This window comes from Acomys minous (assembly GCF_964271855.1).
Source record: "Acomys minous genome assembly, chromosome: 14".
NCBI classification, from domain to species: domain Eukaryota; kingdom Metazoa; phylum Chordata; class Mammalia; order Rodentia; family Muridae; genus Acomys; species Acomys minous.
The window spans coordinates 80969065-80992357 of record NC_140496.1 but is presented as its reverse complement, the minus strand read 5'-3'; the positions used below and the strand labels follow the sequence as shown (position 1 = coordinate 80992357).

Here is a 23293-nt window from a genome sequence, read left to right as displayed (position 1 = left end):
CAGCTCTTCTGCCTGCCATATGCCTTAAACTAAACCCCATACTGTCACATAATGATGCATATCCCTATGGATCTGAGGCACACCCATCTTTTTCTTTCTCTGGGTGTAGACCTCTGCCTCCAACACAAATTCAAACACTATCATCCTTAACCCTTGCTTGGAGATAAATAAATTATTATTGATTTACTAGATATTTATTCTCTCATCATTTAAATGATGTACAATTCTCAACTAAATACTTTAAAATCAATGTCTAAAGCTGCTTCTTACATATTTTAGGACACAACTAAATGCATGAGAACATTGTCTCTCTCCTTTTTTTTTTTTTTTTTTGAAATTGATTCACGTTTGATAAGATGTTAAAAGAGACTGGTGATTATTAGGAGCTCAGATTAAAGAAAAGCTACCGTCTGCTGAGGTCATTAGGAAATGTGTTACAGTCGCAAAAGATATAGGACTTGTGATATATTTTTTTCTTTTTAATTAACACATGTTAATTTTATGTATTCATGGATATAGTGTGATATTTCTATACTGTACTGTGCAATAATTAAGTCAGGGCAATTAACATTTTTCCAATCATTTATGTTTGGGGACTTTGAGCTCTTGTTTGCTGGCTCCTTACTAAACCTAAAATAGATGACTGTCAGCTACAGGCATGCCGCTACCATACTGTGCTACACTAAAGCTTTTCTTTTCTGTGTGTTAGTGCCTATTGTGCAATGGTCCCCTGTGTCACCACTCTCTTCCCTTCCTAGCCTCTAGTAATCATTGTTCTATTTTATTACACTTTGATATATTTTTTTGAAATAGGAATACTAAACATTTTAGTCAATATATTGACGTTGAAAGATTATGGTTGAAGCAGAAATATAGAAAATGTGGTTGCGTAGTAAGGTGGACAAGCCAAACAGAAACAATTTATACGGTAAAGCAGTAAGGATAGATATAGAAAGTTAAATTTATCTGGATCACATAGGAGCTTAAGTAAGTTTACTTTTATTACCTAGACCATGGCCCTTTGTCTTATATACAGTAGGTAGCCAAAGAATAAACGGATGCATTTCATCCAAGACGTGTAAGAATATGTGAGCCTGCAGCCTGGAAAGATGGCTCAGCAGTTGAGAGCACTCGTTGTTCTTCTAGGAGGCCCTGACTCTACACACAGTACTCACACAGTAGCTCACAACTGTCTGTATCTCCAGTTTCTGGGGGATCTAATGCTCTCCTGTGGCCTCCATGGATACCAGGCACAGGTGTGGTACGTAGACACATACATAAACCAAACATCCAAAAGCACAACATTTAAAAAATTAAAACAACATATAATACAGATGCTGATAAATGTGGGGGTAGATTGCAGAGTAGTGTAATAAGTAAGTGTAAGCTGATATAGCAGCTATGAAAACCAGTGTAACGGTGTCTAAAAAAGTTAGAAGACGATCTACCACATAATCCAGTGACACCCTTTTAGGTATATAAGCAAATAACTCTATGTCATACTATAGAGGTAGCTGCCCATCCATCTTCATTTCTGCTCTACCAAAAGAATAGCTAATGGAAAAAGCCTAGGTGCTCACCAACTAATGACTGGATCAAGAAGACCCAGCATATTTACATATTAAAATATTATTAAGAAAGATGCCCTGGTAAATCTACCAGGTCAATGGATGGAGCTGTGAATAACCAACCATTCTGCATGAGGTAACCTAGACCAGATCCCCTCTGCCTCCCCTCAGAAAAAAGCAGGCATCCCCAAAACATGAATCAAATGTGGTGTAACAAGTTACTATAAGGCCAGGGACATACAATCACATCAAGGCTGGGCAAGGCAACTTAGTAGAATAAAAGGGTCCCACAAGTAGGCAAATAATCAAAGGCAGTCACATTCCCATTATTAGGATTCCCACCTGCACCCCAAGCTACTCAGCCATAACCTGTATACAGAGGACTTGGTCTGATTTCTATGCATCCCATAAATTGATCCTGTGGTCCGTGTTCTGCTTTACGGTGTGTCCCTGACCCCGCCAGTTCTTCTGGTGCTTCCTCCCCTTCCTCCTCAGAACTCCCCTGGCCCTGCCCAATGCTGTGGCATTCTACCTCTGTTCCCTTCAGTTACAGCATGAAGTCTGATGTTTCTCTTGTCTCTTTGATAACGATACTGCTAGGCTCCAGTCCCAGCACTCCCTAGGCAGCACAAACTGTTGGTTGAAGGTTTTGTGGCTGGGTTGGTGTCATAATCTCCCTACTTGACAGAAGCTGGCTGGTTCAGGCTCTAGGTCCCCTATTACTAAAGGTCTTTGCTAGGGTTACTCTCTATTGCACTCAGTTCCCATCTCACTAGCAATAGGTACTTTTTAAAACTTTGAAGGTTTTTAAGTATAATTTATTCAGATTTCCTTCTTCTTTTTCCCTATTCCTGTCCTCTAGGCATCTAACAGAAGGGTACCTCCTCCCTCACCACATGACCACAGCCTATTCATAGACATCAGAAAATTACTTAAGTGGTCATAAGAGTCAAGTTTGAAGAGGGGAGGCATAATGCATTGGTACAAAAAGTAAAGAGGAGATAATGGGATGGGGATGGTTAAGCTGGTGTTAGGAAGCAAGAGGATAGAGGAGAGAGTGTAGGATAAATAACACTAAAAACATTTACAAAAAGAAACATGGCAACCTACTATTGTAGAAGATTGCACACACACACACACACACACATATATATATATATATATATATATATATATATATACATATATATGAAAATAAAATGGAGTTATTGTATAACAGAGAAACAATATCTCAGTAGGCATCAGAGACTAACAAATAAAAAGCCCAGATTTGGGAATGGTTTACATCTTTTGACGTTGTTGTCCAGTGAAGCCCCACAGACCCTAAACATTACCTGCTATTGCTCATGCCTTTGATTACACCTCACAACTTGAATTTATTGCCTTGTTGCTAACAACACCACAAACATGAGTCATAGAATGTGATGAGACCAAGCTTGTACAGCTCTGCAAGCTTCATCCTTCCTGGATAATATTCTTAGTACAGGAAGGTGCTGTGTGAGCTACCAAAGGAGAAAAGGAATCATCAGTTATATTGAGCAAACATGTGAGTCACAGGAATGACTAGCCCAAAAGACGTAGCCACTGATGCAATGACAACATGAACATCATGGGAGTAAGCAATCACTTAGTGGTTTGGTTTCTTTTCAAATGGATAAGGGAGGTACATGATGTAGGGATGATTTGATAAAGATACTAGATGCATATAAGTAGCTTAGGTTAGATAGAGCCATGCAGTTATATGAGAAAAGCTATGCGATTAATCTTAAAAATTCATATTCTGTTCATGACACAAAATGTTGTACTGCAAAAATGTTTTTTTCCTCTTCTAAGTGGCTAAAGGATGATTCTGAATTTTTATCTCAAGTCAGAAAATTACACTCAAGTAAGTATACACCAACGTGTGCACATGAACATACTTATATGATCTGTTTATCTAAGCACCTACCATCATTATAGGCATAAAATAAAGTACTGTCATAAAAAGGCTATTCCATTATTTACTCTTAAGTGCTCCTAATTTTTCCAGACAAATTCTGAAACTTGGCCAGAAAAACTCAGTCACACACTTAAAGCAAAAATTGTCATTTGTAATATTTCTATTTCCCCTATTAATTTTATTTTAAAATATCATAACTTTTCAGAAAAATATACAAATGTGTCAGTAGATGTGTGATATGCTTACACTAAAACAATTACTATACAGTGAGAAGAAGGCTGTATTTAGCTTCATCTACTAGTGTTTTGTTGGATGTCACAGTAGTGGAAAGTCACATAAGACTGAAAACCATGAAACTATCCAGACTCTTTCTACATATAATTAATTCTACATATGGGTTTCCAACAAACCCATATATAAAATAATTAAAATATAAGCAAGTATTAAATGTAAAGGATGAAAAATATAAATCTACCACTGGAAAATGGTACTTTTATTTAGTTACACGTAAACTACATAGTACATAGCTTTCAGTGTTTTTTTTTTCTTTTAATTTCTGTTTAAGTGTTTTTAAGGAAATGTTACTTCATATGTGATGATGTCACATAACAATGAATTCATTGCAATCTGAAAATATCTTAAGTTAAACATATACTGGATAGTTTACCATAAGGTGACATGAGCAAAAGTCATTTGAGAAGAGGTAACCACAATTAAGGAAATGCCTCTAGAAGACTGAGTTGTAACTAGGCCTATAAGGCATTTTCTTAGTGATTGGTGATGTAGGGGCAAGCCTTTGTGGATGGTGACATTCCTGGGTTGGGGGTCCTGGGTTCCGTAAGGAAGCAGGCTGAGGAAGCTATGAGTAGCAAGCTAGTAAGCAGTCTCCTCCCCCCCGCCTCACCCTTAACCCAAAGGCTTCTGCATCAGCTCCTGCTTCCAGGTTTCTGCACTGTTTGAGTTTCTGTCCTGACAATTCCTTTGATGATGAACATGTCACAAAGAAGTGTAAACCTAATAAACCCTTTCCTCTCCAACGTCATGATTCATCGCAGCAATAGAAACTACGAGTAAGACAACTGAACATCACAGCCAGGCCTAGCACATCGTGACTGTGCTCAGAACAGGTATATCAGACTAAACTTGGTGCATTTCACTTAACACATAACCTATTTTATAGTAAAAGGGACAATAAATCACTTGTCTTTTAAAATACTGCACAGAACATTAAAACAGAAGGACTACAGGAGTCTACTTCCACACTGTTGTAAGTGCAAGTTATTATAAAGTGAGCCAATTCAGGAGCTGTGTGAATTGACATGACATGAAAGGAAGTCATAAGTGGTTCAATAATTATTTAAGAAAGAACGGCAGAAAACTGTCTAAATAGAGAAGGATATACAAATTCAGACATGAGAATGATAACGATTTCCCATGGATTCAGTCTAAATAAGCCAATAACAAGGACAATTATAATAAAATGGTTTTTTAAATAAATATCACTGAAAGAGCGATGATATGACTAAAAACATCAAGTAAAACAAAAGCTAAAAATACGTAAAGGCGTTGACAAGAGGTGAGCACATTTTAGCAGAGACATTGGAGACCAAAAGAGAGTGACATAACTAAGGATAAAGCAGAAGAAAGAAAAGAACCATTTCTTATCCAGAAACTTTGTTCTAAAAAGCTGGGAAAGTGAAAGAAAAAGTTTAGGTAGTAAAGGCTTTCTCGGGTAAGCCAAAGCAAGAACGTTCATGGCCACCACAGCTGTACTAGAAGGTTGCTAAGAAGCAACATCGAAATAATTGAAAGTACAAAACTGATTGCTAACAGGAGATTTAACACAGTCTAACACTATAGTGTGGAGTCTACGTCTCTTTTATCTGTAGGGTGGATATTTAAAGCCAAAATCTGGAATAATAGTTGATTAGCCAAGAGACACACACAAAAAAAATCATAATGGAAATGCACATCATTTGAACCTTCTGTCATGTGAACCTTCTGTATGTGAATAAGAAGGATTGTTCTGAAAATCTGAGTGGTAGGAAGAGTTGGTGAGCAAGTGTGGAGAAGGAAGTATTGTGCACTGTTAGTGGGAATGTAAATGAGACAGTCACTGAGGAGAGAGTGAAGCTTATTTCAAAAAGTAGTTATTCCAGATAGAATTACTGTGAAGTCGTGGTTTTAATAAGAGTGGCCCTGTAGGCTCACATATTGAATGTTATCTCATCAGGGAATGGCACTACTTGGGAAGGAGGAAGAGTTGTGGCCTTGTTGGAGGAAGTGTGTCACTGGTGTCAGGTTTCAAGGTTTCAAAAGTCTAAGGCCCAGCCCATGCCTCGCCCTCTTTCTGCTGCCTGTAGATCCAGAGGTAGAACTCTCAGTTACTTCTCCAGCACCGTATCTTCCTGCTTGCCACCATGCTCCCCTCCACAAAGCTAATGAGCTAACTCTCTGAAACAGTAAGCAAGCCCCAGTTTATTGCTTTTTTTATATGATTTCTGTTGTCCTGGTGTCACTTTACAGCAATGGAAACCCTAATTAAGACATGTGTGATTCATAATGCATATATATATGAAATAAAATCTGTATGATAAAAATATCTGTGGCCCTTGTGCACTGTAGTATTCAAAATATAATAATAAACTGTGTCTGTTAAAGGATAAATAAATTAAAAATGTTATATAAATATATGAATAAATATAAATTATAAACATATTATATATAAGAAAATATTACTTATCTTTGGAAGTGCAGAAAATTCAGTCACTAGCATAATCAACCTGACATTATATATGTGAAATTTTCCTGGTACAGAAAGCTGAGCTTGTACCTGTTACTTGAAGCTTATTTGTTTGAGTTCACAAAAGCAAAGTAGAATAGCAGCCAGTCATCAAGGATTACAGAACCTGGGGTCAGGAGATGCTCATAATAAACACAGTAAGTTTCTCTTAAAGGGGACTGTTACAGTAAATCATGTGATAATGTATGCTCTAAAATAATATATATATGTATGTGAATGTATATATATATACTAACATATATGTATGCATACATGTATATATACATATATACATATATATGCACAGAATCTTTTCAGTTATTTCTACATATGAAAATTTCACATCTTTGTTAAGTTTCACTATTCTATTACTTTGCTTGGGGTTATACAGTTTTAAAAATCACCAAACTTTTCATATCTTATGAGTACTGATGGATAACTATCAGTTTTCCCTTACAGATAAATGCCCTTGCTAGGTTTGGGTTGGTCAATTCAGTTTAAACTTATAAAGATCTGTTAATTCATTTTGTTTGAGGTCAATTAGAACCTGCTGTTCTTCTAGGTTTCAGACTAGGAATCCAGCAGTCAGAGAACATTTTGAAATACAAAAACTATTCTAAATTTTAAGATAAAATATTATCATTTACATTAAGTGAAATGAGCAATAAATACAAAAAATATTAAAACACAAAACTTAGATGATTTAATCTTAGGCCACTGAAACACTTTGTACCTGATACAAATGATTTATTTGTATCCAAGTGAGATGACGTTTGGTTCAGAGACTCATTAGAAACAGTTTTCTTGCTTGCATGCATTTTGAAGATTATTTTTAAAATGTATACTAGGTTTACTGATATCTATACCTTATCTACTAGTGGTCATAACATTTCAGCTGTTATTTGAAGTAGTATACAAGGTTCATTTTTGCAAAGCAAACAGCTGAATAACATAAGACTGAGAAAGACATTACAGCAATCTTTAGTCCTCTTATAACCGCAACAGCAATAAATTTGTGTTTATGATTTCAAAAATTCTTTGCACTGTATCAGTTAAGCTTTATGCAAGGCAAGATAGGATACCAGAAAACAGCATATGAGAACGTAGGAATAAAAGTAATAAAAAAGAATTATTTCCAGGAGTCTCTGACTCTGCAATTAACCTGTGTACTGCATTTTGCTACTTTTGCTTTTTAGTTCTGTCTCTGTTACCTAGGCTGTCTTTAACTCTTGCTTCAGCCTCAAAACTAGCTGGAACTAGAAATTCAACATCGTGCCCAGCTTTGTATTTGGCCGTTTCTATATTTAGTTGCAACCATAGGGCCAGTTTGCTATATATAGGGTCAAATGAGTATAGCCTTGAAATGCTGCCTATTGGCACTCCTATCTTATCCAGAACCATATCATAAATTAGTAGAGATAAAATGAAAGCTTCTTAAAGTCAAGCATTTTTAAAACTATTTTTGTTAATGCCCATGTTTACAGGAGCATTTATAAAACAGTATAAATGCTTCACACAAATGAAAACTGCATGCACGAAGTTACAGAAAGGACTTGACCTGTGTTTCAACAACCCTGATCGAATCCAATGCACGTAAGTGATTAGTTGAAAATCAGAGTCCTATAACTATATTAATCTCAGAGTTACAATCTGCCACATATTCAAATTCAGAAGCACTGAGAAGGAATTTTGTTTAGGATGGGAATGGATAACAGGAAGTTGTGAGATATAGATCATACTTTAAGTTATTTCAGCATTTTTATTCTACTGTGTTCTCTATCTGTCTCTGCCTGTCTCTCTGTGTCTCTGTCTCTGTCTCTGTCTCTGTTTCTGTCTCTGTCTCTCTCTCTGTGTGTGTGTGTGTGTGTTTGGATGCATACAATAGTTAAGAAATTTAAATCATTGCTTAAATCAGTGAACATGTTAAATGATTTCAAAGATCGCATTTTATCAAAATCACTAAGCTAACAAACTTTTCCATGTTCTTACCTTGACATCTTTGACATTCATTCTTGTTCCCTCCTTCCCCACAAATATGTCATCAATGTCCACAAGGATGTACCTGTCCAAGGACAATGTCAGCCTCTTTCCAGACAGGAAGGAAATGGCGTCTATGAAGATGAGCTTGTGCAACCAAAAGTTCAAGTTGTTACCAAAAAGTACTCGCTGAATCCCATCGTGAAGCCCCAGGTCCTGAATTATTGTGGCATAAAGTGTTTTGCTGGACAAGAAAGAGAGGGACTTCTCTGTCTGTAACTCAGTTAAAAGCACTGGCTGGTAGGTAGAATGGTTATATTGGAAAATCGTCCAGTCTTCCCCAGGAAGAGGTCCCTTTTCAACCTTGGGGCCTTTGGTAATATGCAGAAGAGGAGACTGAGGGTTCACAGAGCAGTCCTTCAGAGCTAGATTATTGAACAAATTCAAAGGAAAACCTTTCAATTGTGTAGTCGGTAAGCTGTTCTCGTTGGCTTTATGAAAACCAATTATGCTAACACTGTACTCTATACAGTATTTTTCCAGAAGCTCTCGGTTCCATGAGTCCATACTGACGTACTTCAGAATATTTTCATAAATTATCAATGTGTACTTCCCTTTGGCACTATCGGTTAGAGGTGGTATGTCCCCCTTGCCTGGCGCGATGACCATCTGGTACTGAAACCGGCTGGACTCCAAGATTGCTACAATATCTTGACCAAGTTGGGAATACTGGCTCTCTACAAAGAGGAGGACAGTGGGGTCAGTTTTGGATGTGTCAATAGGCTTGACGGTTTTCAGCTCTATGGACCGATAAGGGAGGATTTTGATGTCAGCACACTCAGCTTCCGCAGTAGTTTCAATAAGTGTCATTTCCTGTTTGTAGCCAGAGTACAGGAAGTAGGCAGAAATGATGATGCTCACCAAGCAAAAGGTAGCCAAAAGAACAATCAATGTTCGAAAGCTTCTCCGAAACCTCACAATAAGATTCATTTTTAAAAATCAATGCTTTGGGAGCTGTTTTTCTTTTTCTCCTTTTTTTTTTTAACGTGCCATGAAGAACGTATAATAAGATGTTGCAAATTTCCCTTCCCAAACATTCATGTAACCATTGCAAATCATGGGAGACTCTCGAAGGGGTCACAAACGAGTCAAATTTGGTAGGCAGTGGACCAGGAAGGCAACAGCTGAGACGCTATGTCCAAAAGCAAGAATTGCTGCAAGGTCCTTTAAGCATCATCTGAAAGAGAGGAGAAATGTGATAGCTAAGAACAAAAGGGAGGGGTGTTCCTGTTTGTGTTTGTATGCTCCCTGATATCTAATTAAAGATTATTCTAGTCTTGTTAAAATGGCAATATACTAATTGCATTTGCTGATTACTTGGGTCTTAATATTTGACACATAGTCCGTTTATATATTCACTGCTTCTAGAAAACTTTACGTATGCCGATTTGCCTTTGTTCAGATATCCACATGTACATTAGGAACATATATTGAGATCACTTTAACTAGTTATCTTGAAAGGAAGGGAACAATGGAGGTGGAGAGAAAATTAGACGCATGATGTTAATACTTTGGTAAATTAGCTATTCTGACATAAGATAGTGACCTTTCTCTTTGAAAGCAAAACGGAAAAGATATCAATTTTAAGTATTAAAACAGTTCTTCCTAATATGCAATAGTGATAAAAACATATGGGACCAAATCTGTCAACCCAAAGAATAAGCAAAATTTAAATGTGACATTTATTTAACATCAGTTTGTTCTAAGTAATGATGATAGATCCATATACCACAATGGAGTATGCCTGTGTTTGCAGCCAGCTTCTATCTTGACTGCAGGACTTACTCTTTATAGTCAATTTTCTCATTTCTCCATCCTTAATGATAATGGCGAGTCAAGGTAAAAAAAAAATCTGGCTGTAAAAGTGGTATAGAAGTAATGTTTACTATGTCCTGCATCAGAACTAAGAGAGGTTGGGATGATAGTTTATGTAATGCCAAGAAATGTAATCCGCTCTGTTTGCTTCTCTTACCCAGTGCTGTCTCTTAAACTAGAAAAAGGGAAAGGACAAGGCAGAGCTTGTAGATAGGGAAATAAAACAATGTTAGAATATTAATTATATATATACATATATAGTGTGCTATATAATTTGTAAGTGTATAGATATATACAGATACAAATGTGTGTGTGTGTATCAAGGCAATTTAGATAATTTAAGACATAATTGTAAACAAGCCATATAAAATTAAGAAAAAATAATTTCTGGATAATACGAAGGTTACTTTAAGAGATGTTTGACAAATGTAAAAATGTGTAGTATGTTTTCTTAATGACTACAACTTTATATGCTAAAATTTTAATTTGACCTTCACCTAATCTTCCATTCAGGATGAATTTGGGGACTGGTTAGCAGCAGAGTCATTTGGTCACTCTCCCTTTGTCTGGCTCTCCTGATTCAGAGAACGTGCAAGGCACAGTCTGTGAATTACTTGTACGTCTGAAAAACCAGTATTTCCAAAATCGGCACACCAAAGGAATCAAATAGGCTTCAGCTCAGTTTTTCTAGGTAGGACTTACTTATGTTTTAAGAAATTTATAAACATCAGCAGAATGACCCACTCCACCTGTCACGGCAACCAAAGCCTTTCCCAAATGTCAGAATCCTGACTCCTGTGCGGCTTTGGTGAGTGAAATGAGAGAGTTTTTAGGAGCTGCGTTACTTGCCCTAGTCTTGGATTCAGATAACATATATTTTTCTATGTGTTATCCTTCCAAGTATGGTGCATATAGACCACAGTGGAATTCACACCTCCTTCATAAATACCCTTTATTGTTATATATGTTTGAATAGGTTCAGGGATAAATCATTGCAAATTTCTAGTCATGAAAATAGTATCCGTAACAATTAAGACTATTGTAGTTAGGGCCGTTGTTTTGGTTTGGTTGTTTCTCTGGTGTTTTGTTTTTGTTTTTGTTTTCTGAAAATGAGAAACTCAGTGAGAACTGGATGTAAAGGCTTGAAATCACATTTAAAAATATCAGGCATTTAATGCTTGAAGATGTTCTGGTGAGAGCAGAATTTATCTGAGGTTGGAGAGTGAACAATAACAAGTCTTGTTGCCATTCAACTCCTTGCTGGAGTTATCACACAGTATTTACCTTCTCTCATTGCTCTGTTATCCTTTCATTATTATTTTATTTTTTAATCAGAAAATTTCAATTTAGAAGGACTCTTAAAAGATCCTGATTAGGCTGTGAAATGTTTTTGACTAGAGAGATTTCTGTTCCACCAGTTGCCCTGCTGAGGAACAACCTTAAGCTACAAACTTAACAGTCAGTGTAATTAAATTTAAACCCAATGAAAATAACTTTTATCTCCATGTTAAAAGTCAAAATACTTACTAGAAAAGTGACTACATAAAATGCAAACAAAACACCAAGGTGAATTGGTTAACTCAAAACAAGGTATAAGATGGATTGAGTTGAACATTACAGTATTTTTGCTAGGTTTGACTTTTGGTAATACCTAGGGAAAACACACTTGATCAAAACACCCCGTTGCTATATTTCATGAATTTGCATCTGTTGTCAGGAACTCTGCCGGTAATTTGCTCACGCTTATTAATGAGCCATACGTACTTAATTAAAACTGTACTCCTTAAAGATTTAACCATTTGTTTTAATGCACCAGTATCCTTTGCATTGAGTTTTCAAATTTGTAACTCTTTTTGGAAAAGATAATGCATTTTCCATACAAAAAATAAAATGAGACCAGAAGAGAAATGCTGACACACTTTACATACCATAAGGGAAGCAGTGCTTTAAAACATTGTTAGTTGTTTGTTGTATGTTTGTGTGAGAGTGTATGTGTGTTTATGTTTGTGTGTGTGTGATGTATGTGTATTTGAGTATCTATGTATCAGGGGAGGAATTCTGCTATAAGATAAGCTTTTGTGCCATGGGAAAATGTGAGGTCAGAGAAGGTACAAATTATTTAACATCATTTTCAGAAAATTATAAATAAAAGTGGTGTTATTGCTCAAGATTAACGTGGTCTGCAATACCGAATATGAAACTGTCACCTGTTTACTCAATAGAACTGTAGACTAAACATTTGTAGACCTCATTATTTTTTACCTGGAATTCTTATCAACTTCTAGGCTACAATATATCCTAATGTTACTTTCAGGAGCAACCATATATTCATAAATCATAGCTGTTTCCAAATTGAAAGTTTAAAGCAATGAATAGCTGTTGCATTTAATCAAAATGACAATGGTTTGCGATTTTGTGGTGTTCTGAAAAAAATTTCTATTCTGGTAAATAACCTGTTGATTATTTCCCAACTTTTATGCACTTCACATTTTTCCATTTTTACTGACATAATATAAATTTATTTTAGTGCCCAGAGTGTATATTTTTACTAGTGGAAATTCCTAAAAGTGCCATTTTCAAACATAATGATAACATTACTACCCCAATATTATACAGTACCATAATATTATACTAGGTACATAGCTCTGAGCTATCAGCTATATTCACACATCAAAAGATTATGAAGGGAAGTCAGTAAATAGAAGAGTAAATGCCAGGCAATTTCTTTTATCACTGTTTCCTGCAGATACATAAAGTGTGTATGTACCATTTTCTTAGGTCTTATTTCTGAAGTGAAGAAACAGCATGGTTTTTAAAATAGAGTGTATCTTTATGATAATCAAGTGGAAAATATGTAATCATCTTATTTATTTTTTAAAAACTTAAGGACATCAAAAATATGACTCTGTTTATATGTACATTTGCTGTTTGCTATGTGAAGTTTAAGACACTTAACCACAGTAGTTGAGATACTGAGATACTGTGTATGGCCAACGTGAGCTCTTATCTTTACCTACTAATGCTCAGTACTTGAACCTTGTTTTTAGACTGAAGATTTCATCACTGAGTTATTTCCTTGATGACTAAACTAACAAACAAGTCTACAGAACACAGCACCCAGAATTAAAGAGAACTAATGAATTTAGAGCTCCTGACTTTAACTTAGGGTTGCCTGCAATCCTGACAGTTCTTGTGGGACCTTCGGATGATCGTGGGCAGATCTGTGACATCTGTCTGGTTTCCTGTGGATGTAGGAAGGGAGCTGACAGAGGGCATTCAGATTCAAGCACAGACAAACCAAAAAGTCTTGATGTGTGCTTGGATTTGTTTCTAGATTTTTTTCCCCCTTGGTGGAAGAAATAAAGGCGTTCCTGCCAGACCTCAACAAATGGACATTCATCAAGAACCTATTATTTGTCAATAATTGTACAAATTCAAATGGATCATGAACAAAACAGGCTAAGTTCTATTGTTTTAATCTACTCTTTTTTTCCTCTCTTGGTTAGTTATTTCTCTCTCCAAAAATCTGTTGTTGTTGTTGCTGTTGTTGATTTTTTTCTTGGTTTTTGGTAGTAGGTGATTTTCAAGTCATCAATTTAAGACTTACACTCAGAGAATTAGTTTTGTAAGTATGAGTGTTAATCACACAATATACATGACAATGTTTACAATCTCTAATAGCCCTTCTTTTCTCTTAATATTAAAAATACACATGGAAGCCACAGAATGCTAGAGAATTGCAGTACCATGGCATCCTTCCCTGTTTAGATATACTTTCAGCACTTTTCTCTTGAAGGTGGGATTTGTTTCTTCTTTGCTATAAAGCATATCATCCATAAAGATGCTATGTAAAATACTTTTAAAAACTCATAGCACTGCTCATTTCTTAAGAAAACCCATATTTGACCACTTCCCCTGGATGGGAAGACCTGGTGGCACTCAGAGGAAGGATAGCAGGCTACCAAGAAGAGACTTGATACCCTATGAGCATATACAGGGGGAGGAGGTCCCCCTCAGTCACAGTCATAGGGGAGGGGAATAAGGGGAAAATGGGAGGGAGGGAGGAATGGGAGGATACAAGGGATGGGATAACAGTTGAGATTTAATATGAATAAATTAATAAAATATATTTAAAAAAGAAAACTCATGTGTTTTCAGACACTGAAAGCATTTTGAAAAAAAATTGAAACTCAGAAGGTTGAAATAAAATGGAGCTTGTTTAACAAACCCTATTGTGATTTTCATGATATGTAACATTTTAATGGATGATTACACAAAAACATTTTTGTTTTTCCCTCTTACTTGATATCGTGACATAACTAATTATAGTAAAACTAATAAGAATGATTAAGTGATTAAATTAAAATGATTTTTCTTTCATTGTCATTTTTCCCTTTTTCTACTCTTAAAACTTACAAACTCATTAAGCCTGCTCAGATCACTCCTGCCCAGCTGTATGATTCATGAAGAAAACTGAGAGTGCAGGTTGAACAACTTCAACATGACATAGGAAAGTGTGTGGACTCCCTACATGAATGTTTCCAACCTGGGTTCAACAAATTCTCTGTTTGCTTCCCTATGCCTGAGAACAATGTATATCCAGCTATTGCCTTTGGGTCCAAAAGTTTTAATATTTCTCTTCCTTACTCTTCAAAGCTAGGGATAATATTTCCCTACTGACTGCAAGAAGCACACAACCCTGTGTTCTTTTGTAAAGAGATGTGATTTTTTTCTTCATGGTCTCGGGCGCCCCACACATTCATTATTCTTGCTGTATTGACGCTGGATTTATTTCAGTTAGCAGCTTTACACAGAAGAGTCTAGTCATCTGTATTTCATGCTCATCCTCCCCAGGCCTTCTGTTATAGACACGTTCTGTAATTTAACAAGAGTCTTAACATTTTTCTTCACATTTAAACTTAAATTAAAAAAATATCTCTAGAGGTGGAACAGTAACACATAAAAGTGATTAACCACATAAGCAATAATTAAAAGACAACTGGGAAATTTGTGGTGCTGTAACAAGGTAGACTTCAGATCGAGGAATATTACCATGCTTTGAAATGGGCATTCTACAGTGACAAAGGAGTTATCACACCAAGAATAGACAATACTAATCAATATGTGAGCCACTAATAGCAGAAATTCTAAAAAACTGGAATGTTGATTGACATGAAGAATAAGCAGATATTTATACAATTGCAGCCACAGATTTTAATACTTTTCATTCAATAATTGCATAGAACAAATTGCCAAGTCTATCAACATTGTGAACCAATTTAATCTAATTGATAGGAGGGAGAAATGGGAGGATAAATGGGACGGGATAATAATTGAGATGTAATATGAATAAATCAATAAAATATATTAAAAATAAAATAAAATAGAAAAAAAGTGACACAAAATAAATAAATGTATACACCCTCTTTTCAAGTACACAGGAAATAATCACCAATATTGATCATATGCTGGACCACAAAACAACAAAAGTCTCAATGGCCTCAGCACCAACCAAAGCACCATAACTGGGTAAAGATCGATATAGCTCTTCCCTCCAGGGAAGAGTTCACTGCTTAATTGTCCAGTGCCAAATGGTCAGTCCTGAAAAATACACATATAAGCAACACTATATGTGCTCAATGCATGCAATAACAATTAATAAAGAAAGAGGCCATGTATTTGAATGAGGATGATGAGTGGTACATGAAAGTTATTGAGGGGAGCAAAAGGAGTGGAGATAGGTTATGATTAAATTGCAATCACAAAAATAAAAAAGAATTAAAATTATTAACATACAAATAAATAAATAAAGATAATTAGTCTAAAAATGTAAGTATTCTGGCCAAAATAAAATGAAAACTAGATGTCAATACTAATAAAATGTCTACTTTATATCTCAAGTACTTAGAAATTTACACACCTCTAAATGAACTTAAATTTTTGCAAGAGTTTTGCTGCCATTATTCTTGTGAAATTCTCTTACCTTCTTTTTGGACTAGAGATGTGAACCATTTGCAACTGTAGAATGCATGGGGTTATTTTTCCTTTCTCTAGGCATGATCTACTGTTAACCATTTTTAGAAATCCAGTTTGGGTGAAACTTAATGATCTTACAAAAGCTCATTGGTGTGTGTATTCTCAGTGTGCAGCTTACATCACAGTACAATTCAACTGACAAATCTCACATAGATTGCCATAAAGGCAGGGAGTATGATTCGCTCAAAGGGAAATCTTCAATATTCTGCAGAGTACCTGGAATTTCATATACACACACACACACACACACACACACACACACACACACACACACACCTTAGAACCAGTAATAACTTATTCACTTTGTACATTTATTTGCTTTTCTTTACCTAAAATTTCAGCTTAAACATCATCATCTCCTATGGAGAGAAAGAATAGATGAGACCTCCAGTTTTTTTCACTGGAAAAAAGGATGCTTAGGATTGTTTATATTTCCATTTCCATACGTGACTCCATTCTCTTTTGGAGAATGAGGTGTGTGATCACTAACATATTGCTTATTTCTGCCTTTTACCTTGTGTATTATTGAATTTTCTGCCAGAGTGGTATACTGGTTGTATAACCCCCCACCAAAACTGGCTGATTATCTTTGTGACTTCAAACAAGAAAATTCTATAATCATGCAATTTAATGACTTCTTCTATTTGTGACAATCATTCACTATCTTTTTTTCTAAATCTCTCAGGAATATGCTATCCCTATACTTTATTTGGGAACACACTTAAATATTTCGAAGGTGACTGTGTATATTCCCAAAGCACACTCTGTAGTTTCTCCTCTCACAGTCTGGTATTTTTCCCTTCCTTCAAGCATAATTCAATACTAAATTATAAAAACAGTATATCTGTTGGGCATCAAACCACACGAAATCGGTTCCAAGTCACTTGTGAGACTACTGTGATGCATGATTTTGCTTGATGAGTCTTAATTTGTCAAGTGTTATAGATGTTATAACACACACACATATATATATGTTATATATGTAATAACATGCTTATACATAACCTTAAGTTTTATTTATTGCAAGGCCCTGGCATCTCTAACCGTGTTCTGTGTTATGAGTAGCGAATGCACTCAAAGACACTTGTCTGTCTGGTTTCCCAATGTTTCTCAAGATCACTAGGGTAACAGGAGGTTGGGGATGCAAGGGAGTGACCTTGAGTTGATTTCAGTTCTTCCAGAAGGACTCGGCCAGCAACGACTTTCTGAGACAAAATAGTGAGGTCCATGCGGTGAGTTTAGAGCTAGGCTGAAAAGCTAGACCATCTCAGTTCATCACCCTCACACAGGGGCTGACATGATTGCTTGTGTGACAAAGTTAAGGACGACCCGCAAAGACACAGATTGTCATTAACCAGTCTCCATTTGCACGTCCATATGCCTCATGGTGTATAGAAAGTTTGCAATTGTATTAATACTGGTGTATTTTCCTTCAGAATTTATTTTTTATTTGAAAATTCCTAATGAGATCTGAACTTTCACCTGATTTTAGCTGTAGCTATTATCTTATAAATTATTTTAGGTCTTTCTCAGCCTATCATAAATACATGGCACACAATGCCACACACTGACACTTTCATTATCCTCTCGACTTGAATCATTAACTCTCTAGCTATGCTAAGTTCTAGGGATCTTTTCCCAATGTCCTTTTTTGTTGTTGTTTATTGCAGGATTTCAGGAAAGTAAATTCACCTCTTGTTAATCAGAGCCAGCATTTGTGCCACCCATAATACTGCCCACGTCAACAGACGCATGTGTCCCACAGTAGGCTCTTTAATCTTTAATAAATCATGAATACTTAAAGGTATTTTTGTATAAAAATGATGTATTTTTAAACATATAATGGGTAGCATATTATAAGTACATTATCTTTACTGAACTTGTACATTACTCAGGACATTGACAGAAATAAATGATGCCTTCAGAACATAGGGAAAATATTTAAATGAAATAATTATTTTTTTTCAATCCAATCAATATGTCATATAAATGTTCTATAAAAGGAAGTTAGTAAATCCTTTTGAAATTTGGTTTGGTAGAATTTGAAATCAATGGCCTGAATGAATATGCAATATTCTTTTGAAGAACAAAATAAGACATTTATTTTTAAAGTAAGTATTTATTTTTAAAAAATTACGAGGGTCTCCTAAATCTCTCAACACAAGAGGGCAATATTCTCTTATTTTCACTGCAAAAATAGACCCATCACACCTGTACTCCATATAAGGATTAAAGGGAAAGGAAAGCACTAACTAACAAGATGAGTCCACGGAGTGAAGGTAACTCCTATTGTGATGACTGTGCTGTCAACATTAGGAGAGATCAGGGAGTCTTAATGTTAAACATTAATTAAGCCTTAATTTCACACCTAATACATTTTAGTCAATTCTATTTCTCACATTTGCAGTGATCAGCTATTTGTATATCACCTATGTAGTTTGCTACATCTGAATTTGCATTTGTTTTTACATAGATATTCGTGTTTATTTTAAATGCATTGCTCACCTAAACATGCAGCAGACTTTTGTGAACTTTCCAGGTCTAGGTGATTTTCTTAAAAGAACAAAGCTATAATCCAATATGATGAAGTGAATTTTTTTACACACTGATTCCACATTAAAAGTTATCTAAATTCTTATTTTATTTTATTAAAGATAAATGCATTTTTTGTATTGATATTCATTTTTACATATCACTGTTATGTGAACATGCCTTATAATAAACTAACTTAATAGAAGTGATTTAAAGTTCTAGTCTACTTAAATTATCAATAATACATAAAATGTTTAAAACAAATTTTAGTATTTATTTATTTGTACATGTGTGCATCTCTCTCTCTCTCTCTCTCTCTCTCTCTCTCTCTCTCTCTCTCTGTGTATGTGTGTGTGTGTGTGGGTGGGTGGGTTTGTGTGTACTTGCAGCACATGGATGCATGCACAATACACTATTATCTTCAAGTAAAGACCAAAGGATAGCTTTTGGAAGTCACTTCTCTTTACTAGTCTGTGAACTCTAAGGTGGATGGAAGATTCAAAATAGCTTGGTTGTCAGGATTGGAGGTAGGTGTCTCTCTGCACCATTTTATCTATCTGGCTTTCACTTTTAATATTTTTAAACAAGGCACGAAAACTTTAAAATTATAGAATTACACTAAAATTAACATAAAATTCATGTTTGTGCTATGATGTCGGTTATCACACAACTCACTTTTCAGATATTAGTCAAGAACCATATTTGAAGAAATTTGAAACGGTGACTACATTTCTTTTTTTTTCCTCCTTTATTAATTTATTCTTGTTACATCTCAATGGTTATCCCATCCCTTGTATCCTCCCATTCTTCCCTCCCTCCCAATTTCCCCTTATTCCCCTCCCCTATGACTGTTCCTGAGGGGGATTACCTCCCCCTCTATATGCTCATAGGGTATCAAGTCTCTTCTTGGTAACCTGCTGTCCTTCCTCTGATTGCCACCAGGTCTCCCCGTCCAGGGGACGTGGTCAAAGGTGAGGCACCAGAGTATGTGAGAAACATTTCTATTCAGAGTGGTATTATCATTTATTAGTAAACAGGCTTTCAGGATCCCAAGTTCTGCTTCTCTGGGTAGAAGTTTCAACATGATGTGCATCCATTATAATTTATTGATTACCTGAGACTCTGGAAAACTATCTCTTCATCTGCAACTGCCTTGTGTATGATTGGAGAGATAATGGACCAGTAATGGTCATGCAATGAATCATCTTGAATAAAATGTATACCAACGTGGGAGGCTCATTTTCCTTCATGCACTGTGGGTTTCTTCAAACATACCTTCCTCTTAATCGTCAGGTGAATAGTAAAGAAAGGTATAATATGAAGTTAAGAAAAGAGTAACTAGAAGAAAACTGTCAGAAGAAGACTATGATTTCTAGGATGAAATTTAAAATATTAATTCAGTTCAGGTTCTAGTGAGTCAAGTATATATGGTATAAAAATGAGGGGGTGAGAATGAGAGGGAGATCGGGTACTGGTGTCAAGTATGCTTACTATTAGAAAGAGGGGAGAGGGAGGAGGAGGGAGAGGGAAGAGGGAGCTATTGAAGTTTCCACCTCAAACCTAATAGAGGGAGGTTAGCGTACTGTTTAGTAGTGGAGTGCTTGCCTGGCATGCATGGGCTCAACCTTGCATTGCAAAGGAAATAAATAACAACAACAACAACAACAAAAACCCCCACAAAAAATAGTAATGTACAAAAAAGTAAGAAGATAAAAACAATATTAAATAGCATGAGGCTCACACCTATAGTGACAGTACTCAGAAGGCTGATGTAGAAGGAGCTAATACGTGAGACCATGCAAATGCATTTAGTAGGTTGCAAGCCAGCATGGACTACCTAGTGAGACTCTGCCTCAAAAACAAAGCACCAAAAACAAGAACACACATTTCATTCATTGTTACACACACACACACACACACACACACACACACACACACACGCAAACACACACACACACATGTACACACGCACACACACACAGAGATGAAAAAAAGCCTAGATAATATGATTATAGAAACATTAATAAATAGTTCTGCTGCTCTTATTCATTATAGTAAGAGTAAATGAGCTAAATTTTCTTTTAAAAACCAAAGATTAGCAGATTAAATAACACAAGGACATATTGAGTGCACGTGATGTAGAAAAAGCAGTGGCTGGGGAGTAGCCTTGTCAGGTAAAGTGCTTACCATGAAAAACTAAGCAATTGAGGTTGGGGGTCCCAATCCTGAACTTGTCAACAAGCAAATACGTTGTTTACAATCTTTCAAAACTAATCTTTTGAGGATCTTTTGTAGGTCTGATCTTTTAACCTCATGTAGTGATAGGGGTACTAGTAGTGACTGCATGTGTGACCCTTCTAACACTGTATTTCTGTTTACAGGCCTATTCTTAAATACTTTTTTTCCTTTTCCCTATCATTTCCACTGAGAGTCCTTTGGTCATATGTCAACTCTTTTATCAAAATGAATAAACGTGTGTTTGTAACTAGTTCATAATATTAATATTATACATTTCACTACCCAGCCACAATTCCCCTATATAGTTCTTTGTCTATCAGCCCAACCTTAGCAGTGCTGAAATATCAGACCACCTGTGGGTCATTTTCGTTTTTCTCTTTCATCTTAACTCACAGAATCACACTCTCCACTCTGTACTTTATGCAGTCAATCACTGGTTTTCTTTTCTTTTTCTTTCACAAGCGATCAAAACCTTTTCCACTTTTGGTATTCACTCTTTTCTAAACAAGAACATTGACCGAATTATGCATTCTAGAAAATCACTGCAAAAAAAACATCCTATTCTGTTTACATTCAGGATCCATGGCCTTCCCTGGTATCTTAATTGTGGAATTCATGTACATATATTTTGGTTTATTTAGTCAGCCTCCTCTCATGTGTTATTGTTTCATTTATTTTTCTCCCTTTTCCAACTTCTACCATTTTATACCTTTTGTGACTCTCCTTTGATGATCATGTGACAAAAAAATGTAGCAGAGACATGCATGCCCCCACCATATGTACTCATGCTATTTTCCCACTTGATAGATTGCCCTTCTGCCTCATGGTACCTTCCCAAGGTGTGCTCACTGAAGATGATGCTAAGATACTGCCCCACCCCTGGAGCTGCAGTAACATTTTCATCGGCCAGTGAACTATTCACACCAGCAAAGAAACATTCTGTCGTTTCTATCTTCTGTCACTCACCCCTTAATACATCACTCAATTTCTTTTCAGAGTACAGCAAAGCTTTTGCAGTGCTATGCTCAGTGTTTTCAGAGCCTGCTGCAACCGGGCTCCCATAGATATGTCACCAAGACACTCCCTGTTGAGAATTTTGTTATCAATAACTGATCTGTTTTACAGATCAGCAGCAGTGTGCACTAATCTTACACAATGGCCATTCAGTTTTGCAGAGGAACAATAAAAACAAATAAACTTCAAAGCTCATTAGACAGGTACAGTAATTGTGATAGTGTCTACTGAAAAGGCAGACAAAAAAGGTCGATAGAAGAGAATAGTGAGTTCCTAAACAAACTCTCTCTGGAAAAACTGTCCTCTGACAAGGGAACAAAGGTGAATCTATAGAGAAAGCACGCTCTTTTCAAGAACTGATAATAGAACAAATGAACATGGACATGTTGTGAGACAAAGACCATAGGCACTTCCCCCAAATTACCTCAAAGAGAGCACAGATCACTTTAAAACATATTGTACATTTACCTGAAGGTAAGTATAAGAAGCAAAAGTATAATACTTTTAGAATATAAGATGTAAGAAAATCCATATGCCCTTGGTTCTGACAGTGAATTCAGAGCTCAGCATCAATCTATGAAATATTTCATTAAGATCTTTTCTCCGTGAAAGTCACTGTCAAGGATGAGAATGTAAGGTACATAATAGAAGGATTTATTTAGAGCAGGCATAACTGACGTTAAAAAAAAAACTCATACAAATAGTTCTTAAAAATTCACGGTAAGAAAACTACCCAACTAAACAGAATGTTCACAAATGAATATGAAGGGACGGCTGGTACTGAGAGATGCTCCACATACATCCTAGGGTTGCAAGGCATGGGAGCAATGGGCTACGGCTACTTAGCCACCTACGGCCTGGGCTGAAGTCCAAACATCTGACCATACCAGATGCTGTGACAGTGTCAAACAACAGTCCTTCACATTCATTGCTTTTGAAAGAAACATCTGTACAATGGAATGCTAGTCAGCAACAAAATGACCTGTCAAGCCACAGAACCTATCCAAAGACTGTTCAATATGTGTTACTAAGAAGAAGAAACTGTAAGAAAATACTATAAGCTTTGTGATACTACATATGAGATAATTTGAGAGAGACCAAAGTATGATGACAGTGGAAAGATTAGTAATTGAAGAGATGAAAAGAAATGAAGAGCGTATAGGGGAGGTATGGGATTTTTTCGGGTAGTAAAACTAATCCATTAGAGCATCTGTAAGACCCATACAATCCTAGCACCATGATGAGCTTTGGGTAGCTTTAATAAGTCACTTTTGGTTTATTATCAAAGCTGGTATCATTGAGTGGGCTGTACTCCGAGGGAACTGTATCTTC

General features: G+C 36.0%; 1 protein-coding gene across 1 annotated transcript in view; it reads right to left on the bottom strand.

Moving 5' to 3' along the window:
• NDST4 (N-deacetylase and N-sulfotransferase 4) overlaps window positions 1–23293 on the bottom strand; it is a 292909-nt gene that overhangs the window by 255913 nt on the left and 13703 nt on the right. The window contains exon 2 of the mRNA XM_084757602.1: window positions 8279–9503. Within this exon, the coding sequence (XP_084613728.1) occupies window positions 8279–9256 (978 nt within the window). The 5' untranslated portion in view covers window positions 9257–9503. The remainder of the gene's footprint in view (window positions 1–8278; window positions 9504–23293) is intronic.